This window comes from Chelonoidis abingdonii, chromosome 7, assembly GCF_003597395.2.
Source record: "Chelonoidis abingdonii isolate Lonesome George chromosome 7, CheloAbing_2.0, whole genome shotgun sequence".
In the NCBI taxonomy this organism is placed as follows: Eukaryota; Metazoa; Chordata; order Testudines; family Testudinidae; genus Chelonoidis; species Chelonoidis abingdonii.
In genome coordinates, this window is record NC_133775.1 from 106,833,601 (window position 1) to 106,852,083 (window position 18,483).

Consider the following 18,483-nt stretch of genomic DNA (forward strand, 5'->3'; position numbering starts at 1 on the left):
TTGCATGTATGGTTTTATTATTAGAAAAGTCAATCCATCCACAGATTTGATCATTCAAACAAAACTGAAGCAAGGATTTTCCCAGTTATACAAAATAGGAGAAGCTATTTGCAAAAAGGTGTTTCTATAGTAAAAAATAACTCTCTCTACTTGGCAACAAGCTGCATCAATGGGGCAGAGCACAGGGAAGCACGAAACCCAAGAGTAGAGATTTGCAAGACCCGCTAAAACCTGGAGAGGTCGAAGGCTGGGACTAGAGATTCATCATTACTGATGAGCCAATACTGAGGAATGCAGGTATGACAGTCTACTCTCATTAGTTGCCTAGACTCCTTTTTTATTCTGTTTAAGCCACCTTTTTCTTTCCATGTTGGTGCAGCAGAGGCTGTTCCCTTCCAGCGAAGAAGCTCAAAAGCTACAACATGCCAAAAGTAACAGAATAAGGATGTTTTTAAAGCACAAAGAAAAAGATGCCCTGTGTGGAACAGCAGCTTGTGGAGCAGATGAGGAGTCTCAGTGCCATTGTCAAGCTCTTTCCTCGCTAACGTATTCCAATCGCCTCTTACTGAGACATGAAATAGTGCAGTGTGTCACTTTTACACAGTAGCCTAAGCAAGCCCTTCAGTGGTACTACACAGACAGTTTGACTCCTGGGTCACGTTGTACTGAAAGGAAATGAGAAATTCTTGGCTCTGTTGTCTTAATCACTTGAACAGGAACCCATCCCTTCTGGTTGCGCTTCATTTATTGCTACAGGGCCACGCACCCTGTTATGCTGGACAAATCAGCCCTGTTACAGCTTTCTGCTCACTAACGGGCCTACGTGTAACCCTGTGTGCAACACTTGTCTTCTTGAAGCAAACATCTTGCAGGAAAGAGGAACACGTCAAAATCCCCAAGCTCCATCCAAGACCACAGTACGTAAGAGAGCAGCACCCTTCAGCAAGCTGCTGCTTTTGTATATACAGAGCATCAGGGACCTTAGATTCTGTTCTTTCAAAGCTGAAATCATTCCTGAGATTCTGAACGTTGCCGTATCTTGTATCCAGCACACACTTAGCAGGAACATAAATACGTGCCTTGAAATTCAAACTCAGCTGGAAAGTTTGGCTAAATACTCATTAACTGGTTACCCTAGTCTTTTCTCTAGAGTGATTTAGCTTCAGTCGTCCTCAAAATAGTCTTTCCCGAAAGAGCTCATTAACATACTCAGCTATGGGAGCGCAGAGCAAAGAGTGATAAACAGTCAGCCAAACTAAGGACTGGTCTATACTGGGAATTTACATCGGCACTGCTACGTCTCTCGGGGGTGTGAAAAATCCACACCACTGACAGACACGGCTAGGTCAACGGAAGAATTCTTCATTGACCTAGCTACTGCGTCTTGGGGAGGTGGATTACCTACACTGATGGGAGAACCCCTTCGGTCAGCGTAGTAGTGTCTACACTCAAGTACTACAGAGGCACAGCTGTAGCGGTTTAAGCGTAGCCATACCCTAAGAAACAACCTGCATTTTTAACCTGCCAAATTGCCCAGATGCCTAGACTCTGCTAATTGCATCCTTCATGTCTCCTGACAAATTGTACAGCGAAGACCTGGCCAGTCAGCATTTTATCATCACCATTGTAGTACCAGTGATTAAAGCTTCGTTTATTTTCTGTCCCTACCCCATTCCCAAGCAAGGGAACGATCAGGTGGGCAGATGTGTTTTCTGCTCGACTAGCAGGATTAATTCACTGCTGTGATAATTCGGTTCGAGTCTGGACCAGAGAGATCTGTAGCACAGGCAGGAGTAGCTGGAAGGCATCTTGGATATACGAAGCACTGTTTGAAGCCTACAAGACAAAACAAATTACATCAGAGCCATTCATGCTACCAGTCTTCATTTCTGCTTGACGCGTGTATACTATACGGTCACTGATGAGTAATATACATAAGCAATATCAGACTACTACTCTCAGATGCAGCAACTTCTTTTCAGTTAAGTCTACTATTTAAACTCCAGTTTATCCCACTGGGCAAAAGGTGGCCAACTGACTCAGGAGAATGGCCATATCATTTCCAAGCTGATCCATCTAGTTCAGTATCCTGTCTCTGAGGATACTCAGTACCAGCTGTTCCAGGGGAAGGCATAAGAAACCCTGCAGCAGAAAGGAAGCACGCACCAACAAGGAACGTTTCTTCCTAACCCCCTCAATTAGCAGTTACCCACTTTGGGAATCAGTTGAGAAGCATATGGATTGTCACACAGTGAATGATGTGACTTGTCCAAGGTATGAACACAGCAGTTTCTAGGTTTCTAGCCCTTTGCTGTAACCGCTAGAGCTATGGCAAAGTCTACCATTTTGAGCCACAGGGGCTCCCAAAACATTTCAGGTTGGAAGCTCACACTCAAAGCAATCGATCATCAACTGAAACAAAGTTTCATGCCAAATTACACAAGTCATCCATGGTCCAGTTAGAAGCTTCACAGGCTTTCAACAGACTTGGGCTGAGTTTCTAATAGAAAACAGGATGAGTTTCCTACTGGCAGGTCTGCACAGCTCTAGCAATTCCTAGAGCCCCACAGCCTCCTGGACTGTGAAATCTGCTGCGCATTCAGGCGATACCCCTGAACCGCGTGAACAGCTTCAGATCCCGAGGGAAAAGTGAGCTGCAAAAACAGAAACCAGCAATTTCTGCTAATAATAAATCCTTGGCTTTCAAGCATAAGAACCCCTACTCGGGCACTCCGAGCAAATGGGAATAGCTATTCAGAACTAAACTTTCAGTGGGGAAGTTTGAAATTTCTAATGCAACATTTCACACCACATGTGACTATCTGAAAGCTGCAGCCCTTTGCCCATCCACACAATGGACATGGATTTTTCATCACATCAGTTTAGAATGAGCTCTCTCTCGAAAAGTTAAACAAAATAGTACGAGCCTGATGAAAAGTTTCAGCTCAGTCTCATTAGTAGGCCAGGATTAACATGTAAGGACTGGCTTTAATATTTTAGCACCTTTGTTTGTTTATTGGTAGTGTGCAAATATTCCAATTCTACTTTGCTTCTATCTGAGAAATAGTTATTGTTTATTTAACTGGAGGAAAGAGGCATGTTGAAAAAAATCCATCAGAATCAAGTTTTCCTGGCAAGACTACCTCTGAAAATCTTATTAAATTACAGTGTTTAGAAAGACAAGCCAATTGGTTTTGTCTGAATCTGTAGAATTTCTTATGTTTCCCAGCTGAAATTTGGGAGTTGTTTGAAGAAGAATTGCCAATTAGCTGACAGGAAAGGCAGACATTTCACAAAATGACATTCCCTTCTGCTGCATCTTCTCTAGACTGTTCTGAAGTGATCGTGTTTATACTTTACCAAATACATTGCACATCTGGCACAGACGATAGTAGCAATGTTTCCTTGGCTATCTATTAAAACTTGTAAATTACCAGTCGGGGAAGCAGTCTTAAGCCATGGTTTAGAAAACTGGACAATGAAGTGAGGATTGACTAGTCTGTCCACATTTCAACATTCGTAGCTGTAAGTGTATCATAACTGACCTCCAAAAACACTCCAGTGATTAATGGGTTCAGCACATCTGCCTTCTCTTTGACCTGAAAAGATTAGAGATATATCATCCTGCTTGACAACCTGATTGCATTTCCTTTAAGCAAAACACAGGGCCAGATCCTCAGCTACTTTAGAAATCGGCATAGCCCTCTCACCGTCAGTGAAGCTGCACTGATTTACAACAGCTGAGGATGTGGACCACAATATGAAAATATAGACTCGCACAAGTCCCAGCATGTACCAAAAGCGTGCTATATACAACGATGTGCACTGAACTTCCAGATGAACTGGGGAAAGCTTCCTGAATAAAAGCAAGCTAATGGGACATATTTCTAACAAAAGCAGCTGTAGGCTGGTATGAACCAGGTCTAGGACAATGGAAGGGTCTTGTGTACAAGTTGAGCACTGTACATATATGCAAACAGCAGGTTCCGTTCAGAGACAGCTCTGCCTCTGCAGAGAATACCATGAAGGAGAACATCACAAACCATAGAAACATAAAACACAATTTCCCCACCATTTCTTCTACCAACGTGTGAGAGGGGTACATAATACCCTACAATAATTACACCTTCATCATTGCAGATATTAGCTACTTATTCTCCTCAAAGCATGGAAAGAAATTGTCTGAGCTGGATGACTTTACTTCAGTAAAGTTCACTTTGAACTCCAATCCAGGCTGAAAAGCTACTAGCTTTACAGGGTGATAATGTGAAAAATCTGAAGGTCGTAATGAATTAGGATGCAGCAAAGCTCATCAATAACACACCTGGGTATTTTAAAAATACAGAAGCTGAGACAGCGTGAGAAGCTGTGCAGCTGAACAAGGCACGAGAGCATTTCAGGGACACTATAGTCTGTTTTGAATGCAGCATGAGGTTGAGCGGGACCAACCAATCTCATTCCTGTTAAACAAGAAGTAGGTCTTACCCCTGCAGTTGTTAAGCATGTAGTGAACTCTTTAGATAGCGAAGACAATTCTTTACACAGCACAATAGTCATTCTGGGAAAGGAAAAAAGGAAATTATGTAGTAAAGCACTTTAAAAAAAATCCTCTTTACTTTGCCATTGTCATCTGTAAAACAAAATCACCCACTTCCACATGTAATTTTTTCTTTAAAAACAAAAAGATAGATATAAATGTTTAAGGGTCCAATAACATAGCATATGAAGAGTGAGAAGTTCCAAATAATATCTGAAAAGAGAACAAGGCTGACAATTGGAAGCAGATGTCAGAGAACAGGAATGCCTGGTCCGAAGGGAACATGACTAACTTGCTTTTTTAGTTACAAGCAAGAAGTGTCCTCTTGTTTGTAAGAGAGAAATAGTTATTTTACATGGACACCAACTGCCTCTTAATAAAACAAGTCCCTGCTTGTCTTAAGCAGTATCGGTGATAAATCTGCTCAGGATGATTTTAATATTAGGCATCTAATGTGCCAACAGGCTAGCAAAACGTTACTGAATAATCATTTTACATAAAGAGAATGGCTCTCTTTACACTACTTTAAACAGAATATTTTGTGGGCTCCATTTTTTCCTTTTTAAATGCCTGTCTACTAAACTAGCACAAGTTTAGGGCAAAATTCCTGTCTCCGAGCTGCATGAAAGCTGTCGCATAATATTTTCCTTTCTCCATGTGTTCTTGTCGAGAAATTTCTGTATGTACAAAAGACAGTCAAGTTCTGTTTAGTGAAGACAATACTGCCCTTAGCAATTTCTAACATAAATGCAATCAGACGTAAACTGCCTGCTGAGAACTGTGGAGAGAAGCTGCACAGTAATGCCTACGCCAACAGTAGGATGCCAACCTAACCAGGTACTATAGCATAATTCAAAGGACTTACTGTGAAAGGGCTTTGGCTCGGCCTGTGGCTGACACCTCTTGCTTCTGACCATGTAGGACCAATGCTGCAGTTTTGTGAAACATTTCAATGGAGTAGGCGGTCAGTTCAGCCAGACTTCTAATGGCGAATGCGTGAATATCCTGCAGGAGTTACAAAGAGCTCATTCCAATAGGTTTGCTATCATTTTAAAATAAGACTTCTCTCCACTCTGCTCCTCCCCCTATTCCCCCATCTCTAGGAGTTAATGTAAAATTCTAACTGCGGGTTGAAAGCCATAAGCAACCAGTTGTCAATATAGGATAATGTGCCAGCCACTCCACAGTTAGATTTCATTTTCTCTCTCTCCTTTGCCCAGTTACCTCTACCGATGTTTGAACATCTTGGTCAGCATCCCCTGAATCCAGCTGTTGGTTTTCTTCGCTCATGTTCCCCTCTTTTGGAGTTTCCACGTTGAGTCTTTCAATCCCTTCATAAGCAGATTTCCTTGCCTGTGTAAGAGGAGGCACAGACACATCAGCATGGCACTTAATGATTGGGATGAGATCCTCCTGCACTCTGCAGAAGGTGGAAGACTGGATCTCTTTGTAAGAAACAGTTATTACCCCTGCACTGGTGGAAAGAAATGGGACAAGCAAGTCAGTTACCTGCTGAACTTTGCAGCGGGGTGAGTGAAACCTAAGGGAACTGGCTACTGTGAACACATACTTTTGGCACTTGTTTTTCTTTCTTACAAGATGTACCCATGACATGTGCTGCTTTAACAGCACGAGTGAGATCAAGAGGTTTTATTAGGGTTTCCAATAGATGTTAGTGCCACTCAGTGGACCACAATGGTATTGTAAGAGGGTAAGAAAAGGAGACGTTCCTCTAAATTTATTAACTAGTCTGACGGAGAGGAAGTTGTCTAAAGAGGGGTTCAGACACTGGGTTATGGGATCATGAAACTGACCAGCAATAACCCAGTGTGTGAACTATACGTAAGATACTTGATCATTCCAGTACTGAGAATCATGGAGATGTTTATGAACTATTTGAGAACATATAAGGAACATTTGTCATTTTTATTATTATATAAAGACATCCCTTGCTCCTTTTCCGTAGTTTCAACAGAATGGGCCATTGCTATAGATATAATCTTCTGAGGAAGGCACACTTTTAAAGATAGAAGATGATTCTAAAGCCAGATGTTGCGAATGGGTAACAGGGGATGGATCACTTGATGATTACAAGTTCTGTTCATTGGCCACTGTCGGAAGACAAAGATACTGGACTAGATGGACCATTGGCCTGACCCAGTATGGCTGTTCTTATGAGATCAAGAAAGTTCATCTTATCAAGGGCTCCAACATTTAAATGCTCCTTATCGTTTTGTAATCCCCGGGGGGGAGAGGGCGGATGAACGGTGCTTTATAGTTTTAACACCTTCACCAGAAGTTCAGGACCTGGTCTCCTGAGATATATCCACCAGCCATCAGCGGACACAAAGCTAACTCACCGCAACTAGTTTGTCTGGCTTGGCAGAGATGTGCAGTTCGAAGAAAAGTGCAGTTATTTCCTTTGTGAAATCTTCGTCTCCTGAAGGAAACAAAGCAGGTTTGCAAGACTCGGTAGAGTAAGATAGTCTCTACTACACAAATAAGTGATAATCAGGAAATATACATTGTATAACCATGCAGCTTGTTTCTGCCCACATGCCTCCAGGGTTCAGCTACTGCTGACAACCAATGGCTGCATATAATTCATTTTTAAATCACATATTCAACAAAGGATTCAAACCCCTCAAACTTGGTCTTTTTTAATGCAATTTATTGGGCATTATTTGGTTTTGAGGGCCTATAGATATGTCACTAGGACTCACTAGCCTTTGGCCAAGGTAATTCTATTTTTACAGCTAGCATCCAACCACAAACAACATAAATTCTGCATTTCAGAAGACATCTGCTTGCACAGCACCTTAGAGAATTTTTAAGGCCATTTAAAGCCAATGGTTTTTCTATTATATATGCAGGGCCAGATGTTGACAAAACAGGAAAAAAGCTGTTGGATCCATCATGTACAAAGATAAAAATTATAAATAAGTCTCTAGAGTACCTAACACTGAATGCACCGGCCCTCTTTGCTCGGCCCCTTTGGTAAAATCAAAACAAGAAAGTCGTTTATGTTCAAATTAGTGAAAGCTTCAACAACTGGATGCTCCCTGCTGCGCAGGTTGTTTCAGAGCTTTACGATGTCCCTCCAAACTGTGTGGCCAACACTAGTAGAAACTTTTACCTTTAAAAAAAAAAGTGCCTTTTTTGAAGCCAGATACTGCCACTAATAGGTTTCCCTTAGCTCCAGGAAAGGAGGCAGTTGGGAAGAAGTTATTTTCTTGGGATTTCCTACACAGCCTCTCCCTTCATGCCCTTCCGCCCGGGTCCTCCCCTCATTTTCTTCTCTCACAAGACCCTGCATCAGAGGGACCTCCTTTCTTCTGCCCAAGGTGCGCTGGAATGGCTCCCTGCAGAGGAGAGTTCTCCCCTGCCTTTCAACAGCGTTCCCAACTGCTGATAGGTTGAGGATCAAGGGACCAGCTGAATAAGCACCAGCTCTGGGCCTTTCACACATTGCTGTGGAAGGCTAGTTGGTTTTAAATTGGAGTTTAAAAATAAGCCTCCCCGCCTGTAAACGCGGATCCTCTTTATTACCCTTTTTCTCTTCCTCTTCATCGTCATAAAATTCAGCTAATGAAAATGCTTCTTTGAGCTGTTCCAACTCCACTTTTAACATGTCTAACTTTTCTCCAGAGAGGGCGTTTATAACCGACTTCACCTAGTTAAGAGCGAGACAGCCATAAAAAGAATCATAAATGCAACAGGAAAGAGAAACAAGATGGAAATAATACAGTGCAGCAGTATTAATGACATGCTGACACCAAATGCAGCCATCCCTTTAGGACAGAGTTCTCTGCCAGGCCCCATTAAGAAGTAATTGATTCTTTACCAGGCTTCCTGATGTTTCATGTTTCAATTGATATTTGCCAAAAATTGAATAGCTGGGATACAATTTGTATTAACCTAGTAGGATCACCAAGGTTGAGAAATATCTCAGTACCACACATCAGGAAAGCTAGGAAGAATAGAATTGTGTGTCCCAGGAAGAGAATGTATGACCCAGTAGCCAATCAAGCATCAGGTCTATGGAATCAGGGGTCAAAGTGAAGCTAGAGAGCTGCACCTGCCGCTAACTACTTGAGCACAGGCGTTTGCTGCCAATGAAGAAGCACCGGCTTGTTGGCCAGAGGACAAATGACAGCCAGGGAAAATTCTTATTTAAAGAAAACAAAAACCAGAGAGTGGCTCCTCTGTTACAGGCTAAACTGCAACATACTCTACTTGGCTTAGTGCTCACCATTTTCCATTTCCTGTCCATGTGTTCAGCTCAGCCTGAAGGCAACAGTCACCAAACTTATTTTTTATGTAACATATATAATGTAGATGAGATTCGTGGCACTATTATTAAGATTCTCCAACGCTTCCCATAAGAAGACCCTGTTTTCAGTTGCTTAGCCACTTGGACTGAAGTTTTCCACGCCAAGTTGTCTGCCCCAGGATGAATTTTTCTGGGAAGATTTCAGCTGGAATGGTTCAGCCATTCTAGGGAAAAATACATTCTGCCCATGTTCACTAATTCCTGGTGATTTAAAAATAAAAAATATGCTCTAGCACCCCAATTCTTTGGAGCAGAGACTTGAAATTTGGCAGAGGGCAGGGGTATCCCTTGTATCCAGAGAGTGCCTCCTGCCACCCCTGTGAAAATCCACCCCATTTGGACAATTATAAGCCTTTATTTTTTATTACACTTTGCTAATGCTCACTGGAGACTTCTTAGATATTAGCAGCTCAATTCTAGCTGAAGATTACGTCTACAAAAGCACGCTCTAGCCTCAAGGCTGAGCAGGACTTTCCCTGGTATTGCAGCTCTGGGCTGGGCTGGATCTGGGCATGTGTACTGAGAGGAGGAAGACTGTCTGTTCTGTGCTCTCAGGGCAGGTGGGGAGACAAAGTAACTTGAGACAAGGAGTCTGAAGGATGCAAAAACTGGTACTGACTGGGCAAGCACATCGACTCTGGAAGTTGAGGGGAATGAAAGGGGGTGAAGAGAGAGAGGAGATGAAGTTACTTACGTGTGATCGTGCAATCAGACAATATCATAATGCATACACACAAGGGGGCCAAATTAGGTTGCACAACTAACCTTAATTCTGGCATTGCCAAAATTTTGAATGCTTGACATTGCAACCATAATAATGTTCTTTAAACAGGTTTTTGTGCATAAATAAAATCTTTTCCCTCTTCAGCTGCACATATAAAATAGAAAGCCACTACCTTCGAATCACTCTCTCTGGAAAGCATCTCCAAGGCTTCCAGATGTGAAAGACCCTGAAACTCATCAAAGAGTAACCCATAATGGGCTTTCTTCTCGGTAGCCATGGTAACCTCGGTAGCTGTCCGCTGCTCTTCTTTCTCCTTTGCCTCTCGCAAGACCTGAAAAGGAAAAGCAGAGGCGTCAAACCAGCGGTAGAGAAGTTGGATAAGGGAGGTGAAGGCCCCAATGAACAATTTTAGGAAGCGTTCACTTGATGCTAATACTGCAGGTTCTTTAAAAGGAAAACATAGGGAAGAAAAAAATAAAAGAGAGAAACTGCTGAGAATCTCACTGTCGGGGTTGGAGAGAAACCAATACCTGTGACAGTGTAGAATTCCTGTTCATTAAGCCTTTTGTCTTCTTGAATCCAGGATCTCCTTCAGCTATCACATCCATTGTCTTCTTTCCAATGAATTCCAAGGTATCCAAACCTCCACTAATAACACTCTTCCCCTAGAAAGCAGATTTGCAAATTGAGAGAATGCATGTGAATGATACTTCTGTTTGTCTAGCTACAGTTAGTTTAAATTTATTATTAAAATATGATTTATACCAGAAATGATGTGGGCCAAATGCTCGTGTTTCAAGACCCCCCCATCCCCATGTACAGTAAAGAGCATGAAAACCAAGAAAGAAACACTAGCAGCCAATGTTTTAATGGGAGTGCTCAGCTGGAGCATATGGCCCTCCATCACAGTTGTAACAGCCATCCTGAATTTATAAAATGCACAAATTAAAATCCTTCAGTCAGAAGAAACTTGACTATGTTCATTTATCCATTTTTAAAGTATGTTAAAACTTAAAAGAAAGAAGCGGCCTTTGCATTTTGCTCTGCTAGTAAAGAGGCTTCTCTTCCAGAGTCATGGGCCAGTCCCCAGGAAAGCTCTGCCTCCTGGACTCCAGAGTTTTACCCCTCAGGGTAAAGAGTCCCATTGGAACTGGCTATGATCAGTAGGACAAGTTGCCCCCCACCCCAAGTAATTTGGGTCAATCCCACAGAGGACTATGAAGAGGAAGGCTGGGGTCATTCCTAGAAACTCCACTGAAGTTAGTGGAGTTACGCCAGGAATGAACCAGCCCTTGAATTTGGCCTGTTATTCTACAGGGAACCAGAAAAGGCAGCTGAGCATTGGGGTGACACACACTATGCTGCAGATCTGAAGGCCAGGATAACCCGTTCAGACTTTCATAAAGAAAAGCCAGATAAAATAAAGAGTAGAATCAAGGTTTGTTGATATGAGGCTTCAGAGACAAGGAAAAATAAGTTATTTTAGCCTATTTCCCAGCCTCCCCACCCACCCACTCACTGTGCTTTGAACAGCTGTAGAAAAAGTGGATAAAACTCCAAAAGCTCCACTGATGGGCGAGGAACTGCTGTCATCAGCTAAACTTGTACTGCTTGCTTCAGAACTCTGGCCTCCTGCATTGGAGTGCGGGGGGGAAAGATGTTTTATTTTTCAAAACTCGCAAACAATGACAACAAAGTTCAGATTGTAAACAGATATTGTCCATTTCAGGCAGGCAAATGCACAAATCTCAGACAGATGAGAGGGCCGCAACACATGAGACAGAAAGAGTTAAGATCACTCTGCTATAATGCTAAGACTTTGCAGAGCTAACAGAAATAAGCACTGAAATATTATTGTAGTAAACAGATGTCAATCTCAATACATACAGAGCAGATCTGTTGAGTGTAAGATGGTGCTATTTTTAGACCACGCTTGGAGAAATTCAAAAATTACATTTCTTAATTTTAATAATAAAAACTGACCTCCTGTAACAACTTTGTCCTCTGATGAGATCTCACTAGGGCTGGGGATCCCAAGGGATGTCTCTGCTTTTTCGATGACATTCGAAATACCTTGGCCTAGAGAAGGCGATGCTATTATTTCAACACTAAGACAGAACTGTATTCACTTTTGCCACCAAGAAAGCAGTGATTGAATCAGAAATAAGATTAACCACCACGGGCTGTACACTGGAGATACAGCTATAGATACATAAGCACTAACCACATACACACAAAATGTGTTACCCAGTCAATACTAAAAGCAATTGCAGTCTGGCTTGCTCACTGACCAGCATAAAGAATTCATCTTACATTGAAGCCTTTATGCTGTATCCCACTGATGGAAAAGTCTCAGCTGGCCATTGTTTGTGCCAGCCCCTTAAAACCCTGAAAGCTATTCTGCTGTACATGTCTCCCTACCTCTCATTTTGCTTTTGACTTTTTCCCCTGTATTTTGAACAGAGGGCTTGACTTTTGCCAACTCTTGCTTCTGAATCTGAAATCTTGTACTTTATAGACAAGCAACACAGCATAAGCTGGAGACATTCGTGAAAACTGAAGCCTGATTTTAGACTGCAAAAAGAGTTACTATAAGAACAGCCACACTGGGTCAGACCAAAGGTCCATCTAGCCCAGCATCCTGTCCTCCGACAGTGGCCAAGTGCCCCAGAGGGAATGAACAAAACAGGGAATCATCAACTGATCCAATTATATCAAATTAGCAAAACACCAGTAGCCCTTACCTACTGTAGCTACTGTGGCTGAGGCAGTGGAGAGAAGTGACTTTCCCCAGCTCCCCCAGTATCCCCATCCTGTCTGAGATGCTTCAGTGGAATCAGATACCTTTATTTAGAGAAACAGAGATGGAATAGAGCAAAGTGACTGACTGATCTCTGAACTGTATCTTTGTGAACCTCTTTTTTAACAGTAGTAACGACACTGAATTTCAGCCAACATGAACACATATCGCATATCGATCTGTGACCTCCTTGATCTTCAATAAGTATCATACAATTATTCAGTTAGGGCTAAGTTCACCCTCCTGCAACAAAGCCAGAATAAGTGAACAGAGCAATTGCTACACTGTATCAGACTTGTGATCCATCTTGTCCAGCATCCTATCTCAGGCAGTGGCCAGCACCAGATGCTTCGGAGGAAGGTACAAATGTGGGGTAGTCTTCCCCAGTTTCCAATGAAGGTCTCTTCGTAAACCCTAAACAGAGTTTAGGTGGGGCATTACTTCAGAGTTGGGAGGGAAGGAATTTGGACATTACTGTACTAGAGATAAAAATGGAGGAAGAAAAAGGGAGAGCAGGAATGAACAGCAGAAGCGTCAGTGTTGGTACCCTGTAACCTTCCTCTTCTGCATGCAACCCTCTCTCAGGAATGATGTGCAATACCAAAGTTTAATGCTGAGCTATCCGATGTGTATTTGACCGCAAAGTAACTTCACTCTACTTTAAGGAAAAACAAATGGGGTTGCAAAATGTGGGAAGGTTGGGGTATGGAAGCGGTAAGGAAGGTAGGAAAGAGGAAGTTGTTTTTTTTTTTAAAAAAGCTTCACAGTTCATTCCCCCCGTCCTGTATCTTTCTAGTGCAGTCAGTGTTCTAATGTCATTGTTCCACCCTTATCTAACCCCCCCATGGGAAGAAGCCAGTTCCTAGCTATCCTATCTGTACAGTTCTAACATAGCGCCATGACTTTCTGCCACTCATGGGGTACATTCAGAGACCCAATTGCCAGGTTTGATGCAAAACCCATTCAAACCAATGACATTTAAAATAATGCATTTTCAGCATTGCTCAGTGCAAAACTCTATTCTGCCACAACTTTACAGGAAAGGGCTTCATCGTTGTTTCCAACACAACCAGGATTCTGCTGTGTTTAAAGTTTGTGCAATTTACCAATCAGCATGTTCAAAGAGTCAGCACAGAAACATACTTTCAGGGCTTGATCCACTGGCTCTTCTGCAACAATAGGCTCGTTGGAGGGTTTGGCTTCAGGTCTTTTCCGAGTCAGAGCCACAGGTTCAGGTTCAGGTTCATCCTCTTCCCTACCACTGCTCTCAACGGACCCAGCTTCCTCCACTCTCTGTCCATTCTCATCCTTCTGGGAGGCACCTGCTTTCAGACTTTCACTGCCAGCTTTTTCAGACATGACTAGAACATCTCCTAGAAAATAAAGCGATTCCAAGAATAACAGCAACCCACTAGGATATTTTTGACATTCCTTTAAAATGCTATGTGCCCTCCTGAACAGCTAAATGAGAAGACAGTTATTCTCTTCCTCTCCCCATATATATGCTCCCATTCACCTTCTATACGTCAATGATTTTTTTGAGAAACAAGGTGGGTGAGGCAATATCTTTTATTGGACCAGCTTCTGTTGGTGGAAGGGACAAGCTTCCAAGCTACACCGAGCTCTTCTTGTAATACCTTGTCCTAGAGGAGGCGATGCTATTATTTCAACTCTAAGATAGAACTGTATTCAATTTTGCCACCAAGAAAACAGTGATTGAATCAGAAATAAGATTAACCACCAGGGGCTGTACACTGGAGATACAGCTATAGATACATAAGCACTAACCACACACACACAAAATGTGTTAGCCAGTCAATACTAAAAGCAATTGCAGTCTGGCTTGCTCACTGACCAGCATAAAGAATTCTTCAAGTCTGGGGAAGGAAGCAGAATTCTCTCCCAGTCTGAACTATGCGTGACTGACAGGAAACAGTATGACAGACTTTAAACTTCCAAATACAAGAGGTCACTCTATCTAAGAGCTATACCCTCCCAGCAGGAAAGGAACTGAGCAATATCTGTAAGTTCTGCACTTACAAAGGGTACAAAGGGTGTGCAGATAATTTAATCTATGGCTTGTCTCACTAACCCAGACAGCTTTGGTGGACTGTTTTTGAAAAGCGTTTGCCAAATATGAAAGAACAGCATTATTAGAACTTGGGCAGTTGAGTAAGTTGCAGCGTATTTATTTGAGTGCTGTGCATTTATGGCAGAGCTTTTTTAAAGTGTACAAACAATCTGGAAATCCATCGTAACTGACAATTTGCATTTGAAGTCACAAGCTGCCATACAAATCCAGCTGTGGGATAAGGACCTATAAACCACCACTTGTAAATGAGTTTTTTTCCCTGTTATTGATGGGCCAAACAGTCATAATTTCATTAACTCCAACTCCAAGACATTGTAATGAAGCTCGTTATATGAGCAAAAGGATGCCAACTTATGGCTGCTATGGGAATCTGACTTTAAATAGCCTGACTTAGGTGTACTAAAATATCTCTGGTGAATCAATACAGTAACATTCCATTCTACATTTATTTATAAATCCCAGAAAGTCTGCTGGTGATGCAATCAGATCAGCTTGTTACATTGTAATGTACTGGTTACCTTTCTCTTAGTAAAAAAGAAGAGACAAATCACCACTCTGTCAATTTAAGATGACATTTCCAAAATCCTAGGTGCATGTACCCCATTTTCCCCTCTGTCTCTTCATCCCCCACCTACACGTCCCAGAGACATTTCTACACTCCTGGTATTTTACAAACACATGTGCAGGCTCAAGCCCTTGCCCGCAGGATTTAGACACGTTTTCCATCAGACACAGGATGTAAAAAACTTGACAAGTGCACTAGGGCTTCAACTCCCTCCCAAGGTTCAACGTTCATGCTCCCAGGTAGTCACCCACCCAGATGAAGGTGCATGACTCCAAAGTGACTAGAAGATGGACTAGTTTGAGAAAACATGTTTGCTGTTAGCTACCTTCTCAAACATGGCTTCCTGCCCTCGTCCCCCTCAACACACCCCTCCCAGCCCTCTAGCCCTCCTCCTCCAGATCTCCCCTAGTATCTATGCCCTGCCACCCTCTTCCAGGGTCTCGTCTAGCACACCCCACCCCTGCCCCCCAGGATCAACCCTGGTACCCCTCTCCCTCTGTCCCCCCTCCAGGATCTCCTCTAGCACCCTCCACTCCTGCCCCCCAGGGGGATCACCCCAGCAACCTCTCCTCTGACTCCACTTCCAAGATCTCCCCCAGCACACCCCACCCCACCCCAGGGATCACCAGCACCCCTCTCCTCTGTCCCCCTCCAAGATCTCCCCAGCCCGCCCCCCAGCACTCCCTCCTGTCCCCCTCAAGACTCCCCAGCACGCCCGCCCTTGTCCCCATGATCACACGAGCACCTACGCCCTAACCCCAGGGTCTCCCTAGCATCTCCCACTCCAGCTCCCCAGGATCACCCAGCACCCTCTCCCTCTGACCCCTCTCCAAATCTCCCCAGCACGCCCGCCATCCCCCAGGATCACGCCAGACCCCTCTCCCTCTGTGCCCCTCCCAGATCTCCCCAGCACGCCCCATCCCTGCCCCCCAGCACCCCATCCTGTCCCCACTCCAAGATCTCCCCAGCACGCCCCACCCTTGTTCCCAGGATCACCACTAGCCCTACGCCCCTACCCCAGGGTCTTCCCCAACGCCCCGCCCCCTGCCCCCCAGGATCGCCCACCCCGGCGCTCACCTGCAGGGCAGGCTCCCGCCCGGCCGCCCCCGCCTCTGCCGGTGACAGCCCCCGCCACGTCTCAGCCGTGCCCCTCCACGGACACACACCGCCGGAGGACCGGCACCATAGAGACTGCAGGGCAAACGGGCGCCCCCCGCTGACCCCGGAAGGGCACGCTGACCCGGCAGCCGCCTCTCTCTGACACAGAGGCACTTCCGGGTTGGCAGTGGGAGGGAAAGGTCCGTTGGCTTCTCTACAGGGTCGGGGTCCGAGCGGTCCGGGGGCTCCGGCCAAGCCCACTTCCTACCAGCTTCAGCCTGTCGGTAAGGTGCCGTGCCGTGACGACAGAGCGTGTCACCGCGGTGACGTCGCAGTGATGTCAGGGGGCATCTCGGCGAAGCCTTGTTCAGTCCTAGGAGGAGGCTGCAGTGGCCCGGCCTGACGTCATGCTGCCCCGGGCAGTCAGGCCATGACGTCACCGCGCGGACGCTGCAGCACAGGGAGGTTGCACTGTGTTTCCCTAGAGACCTGCTGGGGGATGCCCTGTGGCCGGTGTCATGCAGCCCACCCCTCTCACCTGGGCTCTGTCATGACATCACAGTGCTTCAGCCTGGCGGGGCCCTGTTGCATCACAGCGAGCCCTCGATACCCCGGCCGCCCTGTGTTCTGGGATGGTGCTCTTGACACTTTGGGATGCCCTGGCCACGGTGTTTTGGTTTGCGGGTTTGTTTGGGTTTTGTTTTCATTTTTGTTACATTTTAAGATGTCATTTGAGCCATTGGTGCGCTTTTAAAACAGAGAGCGCGAAATTTGCAGCTGCTATCAGATTTGTTTTAAAATGCAATATGTTTTTAAAAAATCATGATATGTATCTTTATTCACACTCTACCACTATGGTTATTATCAGTGACATGGTTACCAGGACAGCATACAGTCTCTAGAGCTGGTTGCCCCTCTTATAAAATGTGCAAGGGGAGAAATATAATGGTTAAGTCTTAGGCCTCAATCCTGTAAACTGATCTGGGCAAACAGGCACTTGTCATCCTGCAGAGCCCCATTGCCATCAGTACAGCTCTGCCCTGGATGGAAGGGTCTGCCCACATGAATCAGCATGCTCAATTGAAGCCTTAATCTTTAATTCAGGAAAGCAACCAAACACATGCTTCAAATTAAGCATGGATTTAAGTGCCTCCTTGAATTGAGATGAATTTAAGAATGTATTTAAGGGCTTTTTTAAATGGGGGCTTTAGGTCTAATTCAAAGCACACTGAAATCAATGGCCTAATGATAAGGATTTTATACTTGAAACTATGCATATTGTTGTGAGAAGTCTCACTGATTTCAGTAGGACTACTCACATGAATAGAATTAAGCAAATGCATAAATACATGCAGCTGTGGGGCCCTTGAGAGACTCAATTTTCAGTTTACTCATTTTGAAATCCCCTGTAGTTTCTAATATATTATCACATTTATCATGTGGGAAAAAATGTCAATTGTCATACACTAATTTCAACTTTATTTTTTTCAAACATGTATTGTAACAAACTACTTGACAGGCTACACAAAGATCATATATATATACAGTAAGAGAATATTTTCTAGTCATGAAAAAGTAGATTTGTGATTGAAGTGAAAATTAAATGTTGTTGTTGTAGATGATTATAGAAGGAGCTTTAAAGATAGGAAAATTCAGAGTTCAGGGCTACAGTCTGATAGTCCCAATGCTGGTTATTATGGAGTTGGTATATTTTAAAATTGATACCCCAGTCATTTGCCAGAATCACCAATTAGTTTGGACAGTCTAGGGATTGGGAAGTGTATCTTGGTTTTTTGATTCCAGTTTATCTAGATATGTGAAATGATGTTACACCCAATGATGTAGAGCTATATAACTTACTATCTCTCAGGTCTCCATCGTACAAAGACTTATGCATGCGTGTAACTTTAAGTAGTATGAGTAATCTCATTGACAGTTAAAGTTAAACTGTCAGTTTCACAGGTGATAGCCAAAGATTTGACTCATATAACCACATGCATCTTGAATATTTATCCCTCCACAACTCTTTGTTGTTAAGTATGGCCAGAAGCTGAGAATGAGCAACAGGGGATGGATCACTTGATGATTCCCTGTTCTGTCCATTCCCTCTGGGGGACCTGGAATTGGCCACTGTTGGAAGACAGGATACTGGGCTAGATGGATCTTTGGTCTGACCCAGTATGGCCATTCTTACGACTCAGTAAAGGTTAAATATGTTGAGCTTAACTTCAGGTTCAGACATAAACAATTCCAATTACTACTGTGAATGCTTTCTCTTGCCTTGGTTTTAATACTTTCTTGAAAAATGTTATGTTTGCACTTTTCATGTTTTAT

The 18,483-nt window shown here is 43.7% G+C and overlaps 2 protein-coding genes across 3 annotated transcripts in view; one reads left to right on the forward strand and one right to left on the reverse strand.

Annotated features, from left to right (window-relative positions):
* FAM114A2 (family with sequence similarity 114 member A2) lies at window positions 1-16,300 on the reverse strand. Of its 2 annotated transcripts, none has more exons than XM_032771600.2 (14): window positions 16,129-16,300; window positions 13,538-13,767; window positions 12,339-12,438; window positions 11,578-11,673; window positions 11,114-11,226; window positions 10,125-10,259; window positions 9,767-9,925; window positions 8,087-8,210; window positions 6,898-6,977; window positions 5,762-5,890; window positions 5,403-5,542; window positions 4,486-4,558; window positions 3,546-3,599; window positions 1-1,836 (listed from the first exon to the last, which is right to left on the reverse strand). In XM_032771600.2, exons 2-14 carry the CDS (start codon window positions 13,751-13,753, stop codon window positions 1,735-1,737), a joined length of 1,521 nt encoding a protein of 506 aa, XP_032627491.1. In that variant the 5' UTR covers window positions 13,754-13,767; window positions 16,129-16,300; the 3' UTR covers window positions 1-1,734. The 2 variants fall into 2 exon arrangements, with proteins under 2 accessions (XP_032627491.1, XP_032627498.1); XM_032771607.2 differs by lacking the exon at window positions 16,129-16,300 and adding an exon at window positions 13,911-14,025.
* Window positions 16,289-18,483, forward strand: part of MFAP3 (microfibril associated protein 3) — a 14,438-nt gene continuing 12,243 nt past the window's right edge. Inside the window, exon 1 of the mRNA XM_032771620.2 lies at window positions 16,289-16,433. The gene's annotated coding sequence lies outside the window, so the exon portion shown is untranslated. The remainder of the gene's footprint in view (window positions 16,434-18,483) is intronic.

Bases quoted from the DNA above. Each gene is read 5' to 3' on its own strand.
- FAM114A2 (XM_032771600.2), bottom strand. From the start codon at position 13,753: ATGTCTGAAAAAGCTGGCAGTGAAAGTCTGAAAGCAGGTGCCTCCCAG. The intron at 12,439-13,537 runs GTATGTTTCTGT...CTCTAAATAAAG, and splicing joins CAGTGGATCAAGCCCTGAAA to GTATCTGATTCCACTGAAGC. The intron at 1,837-3,545 runs GTCAGTTATGAT...TTTGTCTTGTAG, and splicing joins TCACTGGAGTGTTTTTGGAG to GCTTCAAACAGTGCTTCGTA.